Raw genomic sequence first — 14,444 nt, forward strand, 5'->3', positions numbered from 1 at the left:
TCAACTCTTACGAAAGGTACAACTTACCTTATTTTTCTATGACCATCACGAACCACCAATATCCTCACTCGCTGATCATGACTAAAGAAAGAAAGGAAGGAAGGTGTGGGCCTCTTCTGTCTCCGCGCCTCCTCGTGCTCTGTCTGCGTGATGCGCCCACTGCCGACTCTCTCTCTCCTTTTATCTCAGTGTGATCTCCTCTCTCTCTCTCTCTCTCTCTCTCTCATAGCTAAATGGGAACCGCCCAACAGCAATCAAAGAGAGTGTACCTTCTTGTGCCTATCTGCTTTCCTACTCTCTCTGCACATACCCCCCTCTGGGCCCTCTTCTTCTGCTTTCTCCTGTTCACTGTCCCCTTGCCCATCTAATTTCTACTCTTTATCAACGGCTGTCTTCTCCCCCCAGGCTCTCTCCAACCACCAAACCCTCCAAAGCACCCTCTTGCTTCTCTGTATCCGAGGTCCCATCACTGCCATCGTGCGCTTACATGTTTTCTATACCACGCAAACTTTTCAGCTGTAAGACGGCAGATCATCTTGGCATTGTAGCGATGGCCTTAAGCATTCCAGCCCAGATCTATCGGGCAGTGCAACCTTTTGCTTTTGCTTTCCCCAGCATTGAGCTGCACTGTGTGCTTTTCTAAATATAACCCATCACCTATACTACCCGCATTGAGCTGCCTTTCTGGGCGTTTTCGCTTTGCTGCATCTGAGAGCCCACTACCAAAGAGGCGCTGCGATCTGCCCTTTTTTAAGCTTTCTTTGCCCTTCTTTAAGTGCTACCCGTTTGAGCTTCTCAGCATCAACGCATGTAAACCCACTACCAAAGAAGCGCTTAGCAGGGTTTTGGGATTTCTCTACTGCAATTCAGACCTTCAAATCATTGTGGGCTCCGAGCAGGAAGCCTCCATTAGCCTCATCAAGGCATTTGCACTAAAGGTTGGTGTTTAGGGAGCCTTAATTACCCTCATCAAGGAAGCTATCCACTGCATGGTAATATTTGCTCAGAGATTTAACCAAGCAGGCTCAGATTTTGTCCCATTCTTTCTCAATCATGGTGAAAATGCGAGATTTGCACTTATGCCTCGGCGAATATGGAGTTCAAGTAGTAGCTGACTCCTTCACGAATGGAGGCAAAGTAACACAGAATGTGGTGACATGTCTCTACAGGGCCAAGTTAGGGGGTGTTTTGCGTGTGGTAACAGTGAATTGGTGCAAGACCCTTGTAGGGCAGGGTCTTTCTGTCAATGTGGATGATGACACATCATCACAATGCACGTGCAAGGTGGACATGAAGCCATGGTTCTTTTGGAAGAAGAAGGGAAGCAAAACCTTAGATGTTGGGGAGAACAAAGTGGAGGTCTTTTGGGATCTCTCAGCAGCCAAGTATGGATCTGGCCCAGAACCCATTGAGGGCTTCTTCTTAGCTGTGGTATCAGAACACCAAATAGTGTTATTACTTGGAAACATGCCCCATGAGGCCTATAGAAGAACACTGGCCCCCTCCTCCTCTTGTGAAACAAGCATGATGTCTAGAAGAGAGCATATCTTTGGGAAAACCTTTTACTCCACTACTGCTCAATTTGGTGAGAAAGGACCCTCCCATGATATATCAATTGAATGCCAAACTGCAGGAAAGGAGCCGCGGCTTTATGTGAGAGTCGATAAACAGCTTGTGGTGCAGGTGAAGAGATTGATGTGGAAATTTCGCGGCAATCAGACCATCATTGTTGATGGGTTCCCTGTTGAATTGTTGTGGGATGTGCACAATTGGCTGTTCAATCCTAATGATGGCCGTGCTGTTTTCATGTTCCAAACAAGCCTTGCATCAAGCAACAACAACAACGGTAATAGTAGAATCAAAGCTGGACCTAGCTTAACCTCCACTACATCATTGTTTCAATGGCATCATCACCATTCTAGCAGCTCTCTTGACAAAGATGGAGAGGGTTATGGGTTTTCTTTGCTCTTGTATGCATGGAAGAGTGAATAGATGGCCTCCTACATGCCTTATTGTGGCCTCCTTTATGTTACCTTATTTCACTTGTGCTTTCCTCCAACAGAAAGCCATATCTAGGCATTGATAAAGCTCAATGCTGAAGTTTCCCTTGGCTTACAAGGGCTCTAGACAACAAGCACAAATTGGTGCTGTTTTGAAGGCAAAATTTTCAAGGAATGTAAAGATCAATGTAGTGTTTCTTTACCAAAAGAAGATTCTAGTTCAAGACTAAGGTTTTATATGTACTTAAGAATGAAGCAAAAGCAATCGTTTTGTAGTTTGACCTTAAGATGTCCCTAATTGTGAGTTCCTAGTTGTTAAATTTTGTTTAGGCTTCTATTTTGTTTTAGCCCTCTAACTTGGAGGCATAAAACCTTTGATGTTCATTGGGGATGAAGGTTTTCTTCTTAAGAAGAGGCAAAAAACGTGTAATGTTTGGAAGATGACTTAATATATTCAAAATATACTTGATTCAATGAGTTGATTGTAAGAGCATCTTACCATGGGCATGATTAACTTGGCCACTTGCATTGAATGTAACTTGGCCAAGCTTTTCATAATTTTGCCAAAATCCACATGGTTAGGTTTTCTTTCTAAAACTTGATCATTATGATTAGTATGACCAAGTTTTAGGAAGAAAAACAATTCATGGGAATCAAGGTTGCTTTTTGATGGTCGCCATATCTGTTTTTGGACATTTTGAATGTAAAATATAATTACTTATTTTGTGTGACCATCGAAAAATAAGGTAAATTGTGAAAAACGAGTAGTATTTCTACTAAACTTGTCATTTTGAAGGGTGACCTAGTTTGTCAAAAATAATCCTTCATGGGAATTTAAGGTTTTTTCATGCATTTTATAATTTTTAACTTGCATGCCCTAGATAATTGGGTCTCTAGATATGTCCTTTATATGCTCCAAGGTCAAGGTGTGAGGCTAATAGGCCTACTACAGTTATATTACGAGGTCAAGGTGTGAGGCTAATAGGCCTACTACAGTTATATTACAGATATACATCAAACATAAAGTATCATAATACTATTTAATTTTTGTCTTTCAAAATAAATTAGAGATATGATGGTTCAAGAAATATCTAATTGCAAAGTTAATAACATTAAAACTAGTAGCGGTAAATGTCTTGCTCCATTGATTTTAGTGTTTCCATAAGCTTCTATTGAGTGTACTTTGCATGTGTGAAAGAATGCCAACACATTCCAAGGATGAGCCATGTGTATACACCAATATCAATTGCTTACTCATGCTCATGTAAACCATCCCTATTTGTATTTCTTTTTGGGTTAAAGTAAGGGGTACTACATCAACCTTAAGAAACAATAATGTAAAGTACTGCATTGACCTAATTGTATTTCTTTTTGAGTCAAAGTAAGAAGGTTTACAGAGTTGTCAAGTACTACATCGACCTTAAGAAACGATACACTCTAGTCTTCCCTTTTCTTTTGATTGCAATGCCTTTTCTCTATGGTAACCGGTTATAACTTCTCACGACTACTACATCAATCTTAAGAAATAAAAGTATATACTTACTAAAAGAAGGGTATATCAATGTGTTTGCATTTTGGCTATCATGTACATATTATAACATAATTTGTAAATTATATTTTATTCTGTTTTTTTCATAATAGAAGATATATTACCAAAATTACTTTACAAATGGTCACATGGGCACCATGTGATGTACTAGCTTTCCCTCACTATTTACTCCGAACCACAGGTGTATCTCAGAGTACCCTCATCCAATTTATAGCCGTATCATTCTCCACCAAATGAGCTGACCACCACAAGGAAGAGACTTGCCATAGTAGAAGTCCTTTTATACGACTTATGTGAGCTGTAATACCAACTTTTGTATCAAATATGAAGGCATTCCTAGTTAACCAGATATGCCACAAACCTGTCCACCTGAAAAAATGAAAGAAAACTGAATGTTTTGGGTTATCTGGCCCATATATTTTATTCTCTCTCTCTCTCTCTCTCTCTCTCTCTCTCTCATACACACATATTGAAAAAAATAAAATAATAAATAAAATTAAATTTATAAATATAGATAATCATTATAATTATTAATATTTAAGGTATATAAATAATTATTATTACATATTATTATGTTGATTTACGTATAAATTTATGTATAATAGTATAATCTAATAGTTAGTATAAAATAAAAAATACAAGATACACAAACACTTTATACTGTGATATAATCTCCCTCTCCCTCCCTCTCTCTCTCTCTCTCTCTCTCTCTCTCTCAGACAAACACACATGTATGATGATAATTGCAGGAGCAACAACAATTATAACAACAACAACAACAACAACAACAACAACAACAACAACAACAACAACAACAACAACAATTATAATGACAACAACAACAACAACAATAAGAAAAGGAAGAAGAAGAACAAAGTTGGCCCCCCTAAATTCTTCTCTTATTAACACTAGTTGTATACAACTTGCATAAGGCATGAAGGCTATGTGTGTGTGTGTGTGTGTGTGTGTGTGTGTGTGTGTGTTTTCAATCTTCTACATCAGCAGTCAGAGAAACTCTAAGAACCTTATCCAACTTGACCAATAAAAACATTAAACATGATTATATAACAATGATTTTATGTACAATAATCATGTTCTAAGTACATGGAGCCAGTGACTCCATTTGGTGAAAAAAGCATTTTTTGTTGTAGAGCATAAACCACGTAAATACTTTGAGAGGGAAGATCCTATTACTTGCACATCCATCCAAACAGATAAACAAAGAGTTAGCCCGTGTGTGTCTTGTAGGTGTCATAGGATCTACCACATGTTATAGATGTCACCCAAAATATCTTATGATTTATGTGGTAAAGGGATCTTGGACCCTTGATATGTAATAGGTTTGTCACCTTAGTATCATCCATAAGTAAAGGAATCAATCCCTACCTTAATCTATAAGTATGGAAGACTATTGGCTTCCAAATATAATTAAGACAATTGGCCTTATAGTAATCCCAATAGCCAAGTGGATTTTCAATCTATCTCCTATCATACATGTAGGTAGAACCTAGCATGTATTTATTTCAGAATTTAGTGTATCTTAACAGATGTTCCTAGAGTTACCTTAACTCATAAACCCATGATTTAGACATTTTATTGTCATATTAATATCCTACTAAAAAAATCCAGAAAAAGAGATAATGAGTATGCAAGCTTAGAGCCTTTAGTAAAAGAGGTTTATTGAGGCCTTAGAAATTTAATGGACCTTAGAAGATAGACAAAAAATTAAGGCCCAAATGACCTTAGAGACTTTTAGACACTCTATGAAAGAGTAGAGAAAGTAGATCTTGTTGGAAGTCATGTCAAAGGAATCTCATGGAGAATGCTCAAAGGATTTAAGAGACCTCACTAGGATTTATGCTAGCTAAAAGACATTCATTTTATTGAAGTTGCAACTCGAGGATTATGGAGTCTCGTTGAACTTACATGATTTACAAGACTGCGGATGCATGAGTGATGCATGACTATTGGATAATGTTTTAATTGTCTATCTTTGTATTCATTTTTGTGAAATACTTTGTTATGGATGCCTATGGAGGTACAACATACGTGCATGGTTTCCATACAGATGTCGCCCGAGTGATGAGTCTTGTCTCACGAAGATAGTTTTCCTTGACCATCCTAGTCAGACGTGGGTGTGCTCCTGACACGATTGTGATGTGATGGAAAAGGGGTGGCTCTGGTTGTACTGGGCGGCGAGGCAGGTCTAGGGACTAGACATGCGTGTCAGTTTCATGTGGTTCCTGACTATGGCATAACTGTTGGATTTAGATGTGAGACTTGTGGGTTCCTCTATTTGACATAGTGGCCCTGGATATAGTATTCGTGCTTAGTAGTGTTTACCTTACTAGTTTGAGAGCATCATGGTGTGCAAAGATAATTATAAATTTTGCAATGATGTGTGCAATGGTTTATGATGTTACATTCAGAGCATTTTTATGATGATGTGTAGAACATATTTAATTCAAGTCTTTCCAACAGTTTTTATGTTAAAAAGAAATGTTACCGTGGAGTGCGTGTAAACTTTGTTTTGTGCTTAAAGAAAAAGGGAATTTCAATTTATGGGTGTGTGAGTTCACACTAGCTCCATAGGCCTAGTGGAGGGCGGCAAGCTAAACCTATGGGATTGGATGGGGATAAGTTGATTCTATGAAAGTTGATAAATGATCTAAATACTAGAAGGTAGGTGGTCAGATGGACTTAAATTACGGTGCTTTTCAAAACTAGAGGCCAAACTTGATTGTAAACTTAAAAACTTGGGATAAATCTGGGAATTGGCTTTAGATCCGTAGAATTGTTCTCTTCATAATTGAGGGATAAGACATCGTGTTGAGCTTAGGGAAGCTGTCGATGCCTCTTATTTGTGAGAATTATGAAGTGGACATTTTTACTTGGATAAATCATACTCAATTCCTATCCTAAGGTCTATTCCATTTAGCTATTTTGAGGAAGCTTTTGGATTACTGATATTGATGTATGGAGGCCCCGAGTGAGTTCGCTTTACCCTTAGACTAGTCTTTTGTTTTTTAGTAGGGGGTAGAAGCCTCGAGTGAGTTCACTTTACCCTTATACTAGTCTCCCGTTATGGTTTCTTTTTTAGTAGGGGGTAGAGGTCTCAAATTTGGTATTAGAGCACGGTTTTGAAAATGAAACTTAGAGTATTTTATTGGGTTTCTTTTCAAATGGCATAATAGATGACTCGATCATGTCTTTCCGAGAAACTTGAATTGTCCTAAGAGGATGACATGATAGCTTTCATGTTTGAGCATTTATTATGAGATGCAGGAGTCTTGTTCTAGCTCGGTATTTTGATGAGCTATATTTTCTAACATTGGTTGAGCGGCGACATTATTGGTTCACTCCAACACTATCATCACCTAGAACATTTCTCTAGCTATGATTCATTTTAGGATGAGGACCATAGCTCAGATTAGACTGTATGGGCTTATGCCTAGGAATTTTATAGCTTTTAGGAGAGTTCTTCATGTTCTCAGTTACTTCATCCCCTGGCCCGAAATTTTTGCTCCCCTCCTCCAGTCATCATGGACCATGTTTTATCATGGCATGACCAAGAGAGAGTTTCATAGGGCTATCCAAATGAGGGCTAAGGAGAGAGCTCATGAGAGGGCACAAAATTAGGATTGATGAGATTTTTCTCTTTCTACATAAATAAACTTGATATAATGAAATATATGGTGTTTTTTCTTGTTTCTCTACTATTTTATGTGCAAATTTTAAGTGTGTAAAGTTGAAAGGTGCAGTACTAGCTCTAAGTTTGACATCCATGCAAGAGCAAGAGATTCTTGAGGTCATGTTTTAACATTTAGCCAATGATAGACCTCTTGCTTTTTATCAAAGCTACATAGAGTATTATTTTGGAGGCAAAGTGAAGCAAAGTTCAGTGTAGATGATTATTTACCCTATTATGCTTCAAACTAGCCATGATTATGAAAATGATAAATCTACTAAAAGCATATAAGATTTGTGATAGAAGCCAATATACCTTAGACAAATATTTATCTAGGTTGATCATCTGAGTGTGTACCTCCCTCATCAGAAGTTTATAATTGTGGGACCGACTAGATAGTTCCTTTTGTTTAGAGATTAAGAAATAGCTCCAATGATATAATATAGCTTTTTGAATGGAATAAAGATGTTATTTCTATTACTAAGTTGTTAAATTTTTCAAAGCTTCAAAATAGTTATACAAATTCTAAGACAAAATAAATTTTCTTCATCACAGAGTAACCATGAACCAATCAGGGAAATCTACCATAATATGGTGCCAATTGTTGTTGAGGTGATGATGAATTAGACAATGATATTCATGAAGCCTTTCATAAATCGCAATCTACCCCATTTTGCCAAAGGGAACAATCTTCTTGAAGCCATACAAAATTGGATCGATGCTATGGATGAATATTTCTTCGTAGTAGGTTATAATGAATGCAACAAGATGGCTTTATCATGTTTGAAGATTACTAGGATAGCCCGATCTAGTTGGAAGAATCATGTGGAAGCAAATGATCTTAAAAATCAAGATCAACTTAGATGGGATGATATGAAGACCTTTTTCAATTGAAAATTCTATCCCCTAGGTTACAAAGAGGATAAGATGAATGAGTTCCTTGAACTTGTTAGGTCAAGAAGGAATGTTGATTGAAGCGTACCACTAGATGTACTCGAGCCTCGTCCATTTTGCACCACTAATGCACGAAGCTACTCTTTTAAAAAGGTTTATCAAAAAAGTTGACCCTCCCTTGGATACTCTTGTTATTAAGAATTCCAAGCCAAGCTCTATTGCAAAAGTAGCGAGAGAATGGTGGAGGACTTTGCCAAAGCTCTCCCTAAGGAAGCTTTTTAGTCAAAGAAATTCCCTCCTCACACACAAAATAGAACTTTTTCTCCATCTAGAAATCAAGAGATTCCCAAGTCTGACCAAAGTAGGAGCAGAGGATCCAACCAGGGTGCCTAGAGTATGGGTCCACAAAGAGATGATTCCCGAGTAACCAATGGGTCATGCAGCAACTTTGGAGAGAAAGAAGATGTTTTTAGTGGTTCCAATAGCCTAACCATATCATGAGTGAGTTTCCTAATGCATCAGCCTCAGCTCATCCTACTCAAAGTACCATAGGACCCTGCGTCCAAAGACCAACAGGTTTAGTGCAAAGTAATCAAGGACCCTCGCCCAGAACTAGGGAAGAAGAAACTTTCAAACTCAATCTGCTATGTCCAAATTCATGTACTATTGTAGACTTGGAACTTGGAGGAAGAAGAATTAGGAAAAATTCATGTAGCTATTAAGCATCGACAGGGTCGGAATTAATAATTCTCCATATTCTAAGCACCAGCAAACTACCAAGGTAAACAATTTAAGCTTCTAATTAATTCTTATAGTACTGATTTGTTCATATCACTTGGCTATTTTTGAAAGTTGTAGACCAGAGAAGTGGTAAACCAATGCAAGAATTGTCTAGTGGGAAGATGCTTTTCACTTGTGTCATAAGACAGATAACATATAGCTTTCTCTAGATGGCAATGTAACTAGATGTAGATTAAAAATCTTACCTCTTGGATTATATGATGGTATTCTATGAATGGATTGGTTCACTCAAAAAATTAGGCTGATAATCACCACAAAAGGACCATTACCTTTATGGACATCCATCGGAACAAGTGCAAGGGAACGGAGTGATAGGGACCCCCACCTTACAACTTGTGAAGGCATTGATCTGGATGGCAATAGTTAGATTCTAAAGATCCTTAATGTTTGTGAGTGAATATGTTGATATATTTTTAGAGGATCTAATAAACATGCCCCCAAGTCATGAAGTGGATCATGAAATCGAGCTGCTACTAGGAGCACAACCTACTACAAAGAGAGCTTATAAGATGTCTAGTCCTAAAGCCATTGAGTTCAAGGAGCAATTGAGGTAGCTCTTGCAATAGAAGTTCATCTAGCCCAATGTATCTCCTTGGGGTTCTCCTTTGCTTTTCCAAAAAACAAGAAAGATAGTACCTTAAGGTTATGCATCGATTATGGTGGTGGGCAGGGAGACTAAATCAATTAACAATAAAAATTATATATCCGATAGATGAGCTTTTGGACCGTCTTTATGGTGCTTATATATTCACAAAAATTAATTTGAAATCTATGTACTATTAGATCATAGTATGGACAGTACAAATTTACAGTATTGCCCTTTAGTCTTACTAATGCTCATGTGATAACTTTCAATCAGCTAATGCAAGAAATTTTCAAGGAGCATTTATATGATTTTGTTCTTATGTTTTTTGATGACATTTTGGTTTATTTGAGGAATGCTGCCAAACATGAGAAGCATTTTCATAAAGTTTTGGAAACCCTTAGAATGCATTAACACTTTGCCAAAAAGAGAAAATGCACCTTCTTTACTTTGAATATCTGGGATTCATTATTGAAAAGAATGGAATCTCAACTAATTTAGCCAAAGTAAAGGCTATCATTTATTGGCCAGAGCCTAAGTCTGTGAAGGAAGTTTGAGGATTTCTTGGTTTGACAAGTTGTTATAGAGCCTAAGTCTATGAAGGAAGATTGAGTACTTCTGAAGGATGTGCTTTTTAAATGGACTCCAATGTGTCAAAATGAAAAGCTCAAGGTTACTTTGGTTGCTAGTAGAGAATTTTCTCAATGCTCTACCCTAGTGTTGTTTCTGTGTGTGCTCTTGTAAGTCCCCCTTTATGAGGTGTAGCCATATTTCTCATGAGAGAAGAGAGTACATTATATATAGAATTCAATGTAGGAGCTATCATTTGAAAGGCTAGGTGCATCGTGGGTAGGTACTAGACTTGTCATAATCATCATTTGGAGTATTGTGCTACCTTGGGACTCTTCAAAAAAACTTGTGGAGTTGAAGCTTGCTTGAAGGCCTTCTCTTCATCATAATTACACATCAGTACACCCTCCTTGTAAATTATGCAAATTCTTCTTTATGTTCTCATTTTTGTGGATAAAGATAGGAATTACTAGGCAATATTTAAAATAATTAAATTTTTTTATAATTGACCTACACAATCCCCAAGATAGAGAACCCTTATGTGAATAGAAAACACATAGAGCCTTAGGTTGAGAAATTGACCATGATCCTTGGCTGTGACCATAGGAATGGTATTCTTTTACACCCAAATAAATTAGGAGATGGATGGAATTACTTGACCCTGCTCCAATGTTAATTTAATTATTGGGGAAGATAAAGGCCTAACCCTTAGCCCTAGTAGAGAGAGAAAATTCATATGCACTAGCCCATGTGTATAAATAATACTTAAAGCAAATTAAATTTTAGGGTAGGCTAATTAGTAGCTTAGAGAAGAATAGGCTTAACTAGATTAATTAATACTTAACTAGATTAATAAGATTAGGTATAACTAAATTTATTAAACCTAACTCTAATTAAGGATAAAGAGAGAATATAGATTAATTTAATGTGCCATAAATTAGCATATAATCTCTTGATTACCTTAATAATTTTGATTTAAAATATTTATGAGATTGATTAATAATTTAGCCTAATATTGAGACTTTAGTTTTGGATTAGACCAAATGTGTAATTGTGTACAAGTTTCACTTAAATGCATATAGTTGGTGCAAATTAAGGCTATATTCTATACCAATTTTAGAACTAAATTTAATAGAGAGATACCCTATAGACCAGATGAATTTCTAGGATTTGTTGTGGTGTTAGTAAAGGTATGACACAATTGCGTGGTTTGCCATGCAGATGTCACTTGATAGTAAAGATGGTCGCTCAATACCTTGATCCATCTCGATCAGATCTAGGTGTGCTCCTGACACAGTTGATGTGATGGATAAGGGTGGCTCCAATTGTACTGGTGGGCAAGGAGTGGTATAGCTCTCACAAGCGGGTCCCTAGATTTATCACGATTATTGGATTTAAATGTGAGACTTGTGGGCTCCTCTGGTCGAGCTTTGGGAGCGGTATGGCTATCAAAAGTTAGATTTTGGCTCAACTGTTGGATTCAAATGGGTTCTATCATCCTCCAAGTGACTTTTTTTGAGCGAGCCGAAAAGTGGCAAAAGGGATCCCAAGAAGAAGGCCAATTTAGAAATTGTTCTTTGTTGTCCCCTTGAAGATTCATTGCTTATTATTTAAGGTGTACCAAAATAATTCACTAGAATCTCCTTTCAATTTGTTATATTCGATTTTATCATCCATTCATTAACACATACTATATAAAGAGGGTATGAATAGAATACTACAGGCTATGTTTTTCCAAAGAGGGAGAGAGATGAGATTATTAGTTATTAAGGTACTCTAATGATAACTCGACCAGTCTCATCATCCTCTGAGCTCTCTGAGCAAGAAGCACCTCGTCAACCTTCACCGTCAATGGGACGCGGCTCTGTTTTTAAGCAATCAACAAGCAGGGTCGTTGCATCAGGCAATGGAGCCTAGTGTGGATGTATCATCTATCTATTTACTTACTCTTTATTAAACAAGGGAGAAAAGGGGCCAAGGAGGACTTTTAGATTTTTTAAACTTTTGGATTTTTAAAATTTGAAATAAAGGTATAATTTTTCACGCTTGATAAAGTATTTTATGTTGCTTACGTTCACACTTGGTAAAGTATCTTTTGTTGCTTGGGTTCATGCTTAAGAAAGTATTTTTTGTTGTATGGCATGGCCACCACAATAGGTGGGTTAAATGTGAAAATGGGTATTTTCACAGTGATGGTAAAAGATTGCAATCTACTATTGTTTCTCTTCTAGTGGTGGCAGCATCCCGAGGATGCTCCATGTGTTAGCTTGCTTTCCCTCTGTCAGTCTCTTAGGCATAGCCACCTCCCAGGAGTGCGAGGCCCATGCTCACATACACCATGCTTCTCAAAACATCTCTCCCAAAAAGTATTATTGGATCACTGTGATCATTAATAACAACCTTTCTCCTTGATTTTTGTATCCCTTCCTTCCTCAATGGTTCCTACCTCCTCATCACCAATAATAGCACCACCCCCATAAGCTCACCATGTGTGACAACTAAGTTTCCATCACCTACCAACACCTGTTGGCCCCTAACCCTCTTTGTGTCTGACTACATGGTTGTCCAAGACATCATCAACTTCTTAACCCCCTTCACCTTGGCCATCCCCTTCCCTACAAATAGAGAAGGTACCCTTCCCTCTATCTTTCTCTCTCTCTCTCTCTCTCTCTCTCTCTCTCTCTCTCACACACACACACACACACACACACACACACACACACACACACACACACACACACACACACACTTGGTCATTGGAGGTTGTACATGTGTTCATAGGCTAAGTCCTATGCATACGGTAGTCCTTAAACATTTAGAGGTCACTTGTGAAGATGTGGTAAGAGGAGTTTCCCTCTCAAGAAATTCCTATATAATATATCCCTTCCTTCTCCACCTCTCTCTCTCTCTCTCTCTCTCCCCCCTCTCTTCCTTCTACACCTCTCTCTCTCCTCCCTACACGTGCGATCTTCATTCTAGTATCAAAACCTTAATGTGTATTGTCTTCATACCCTAGAGTTCTTCTTATTATAAAGTGGTCCAAATCTTGTCCAAATTCAGCCAAACTGAAGCTGGAAAATTCTAGAACTTAGTTGGACTCAGTTAGTGGCCTCCCTCACCTATAAATAGACCCTCATTCTTTTGTATTCTCATCTGTGAGCTAGACCATGCCAGTATTACCTTAAAATAAGTATACTTTCTATTATCCCCTAAAAATCCTCTACATTTTGGAGAGATTGGAGCTTCTCTCTCTCTTCAACCTTCCTTGGAGCTTTCCTCAACATACTAACCAATTGATTGGTTGGGGGCCTCCTAAGAATAGAGAATCAAGCAAAACAAGAGGTAAGGTGTGACGTTATGGTTTTTTCTTGATCTTCTAAATGTTTTTCACTTCTCAACCCCTCTCAAGCTTGAGAAGTATTCAATTGAATGGTTTTTCAATGCAAATGAAGCTCTGTAATGAATTTTAATGATTAATCACATAAAGTTTACATTTATGCTTATTTTAGGATGTTTTTTATGTATATATATCTCTCCCCCAAAGAATGGTCATTCCTATGACCAATTCTCAAATTCAAATGATGCTTCTCATGGAGCAATTCCTAATTCTAAAATCAAACTCTATGCTAGTCAAGCTAGAGGCCAAAGAGATGGCTTTTTTAGGCTCTGTCCTGCGTAAGAAGTGCTACTTCCGCTGCTAGCACCCCGAATTCGTTGCAGGGGGGGCAGGGATCTTTCAGCTGGTATGAGAGCGAATTGGCTAAAGTGGAACAACCGAGAAGCCAGAAATGTCAAAAATTTATGAAGTACCACTAAAAGATTATAATTGTGTGATGAAATTCATACAAATTGATATTTAGAATGTAGATTCATAAATTTGTAATTGGGTCTTCATATGGAAGTACCGCAATTGTATGGAATCCCTGACTTGCTTGAGGCCCAGACATGATGGTATTTACTATAAGATTCCTCCCTCCAACTTTTGAGGTGTGCAGGTGTAAGAACCTCACCTTATGATCTTATAATTATTCCCCTCTTTGAAATAAAAGAAAGATCCTGTTTTACCCTGTTTTGACCTAGAGAGAGAAAATTTCTAGAGGGAGGTAATCCAAAATTAAGATATTTTTGGATATAAAAATTCTCCTAGTGTCTAAAATGGTTTCCCCTGAAATAAAAATTCAAAAAGAACTTTCCAATGTGCAATTGGAATTAATTGAAAATAGGTATAAAGGACCTAAGTCTAGATTTTCAGAAATTTTTGGTTTATGGTCCAATTAAGGTTCCTATGGGCCAATAGGATCAATCCAAGTGTGGGGAGGAGATAACTCTAATTTAAAAAAGAAAAATACCCAAAAATGA

The 14,444-nt window shown here is 37.6% G+C and overlaps 1 protein-coding gene across 1 annotated transcript; it reads left to right on the forward strand.

Moving 5' to 3' along the window:
• The first annotated feature begins 227 nt into the window (after positions 1-227).
• On the forward strand, positions 228-2,228 carry LOC147640240 (uncharacterized). Its single transcript, XM_086823445.1, has one exon. The coding sequence runs from the start codon at positions 1,054-1,056 to the stop codon at positions 1,990-1,992; it is 939 nt and encodes a 312-aa protein (XP_086679571.1). The 5' UTR covers positions 228-1,053; the 3' UTR covers positions 1,993-2,228.
• Positions 2,229-14,444: the final 12,216 nt, after the last annotated feature.

Source organism: Cibotium barometz, chromosome 3 (assembly GCF_041138505.1).
Source record: "Cibotium barometz isolate CiBa-2024 chromosome 3, ASM4113850v1, whole genome shotgun sequence".
NCBI classification, from domain to species: domain Eukaryota; kingdom Viridiplantae; phylum Streptophyta; class Polypodiopsida; order Cyatheales; family Cibotiaceae; genus Cibotium; species Cibotium barometz.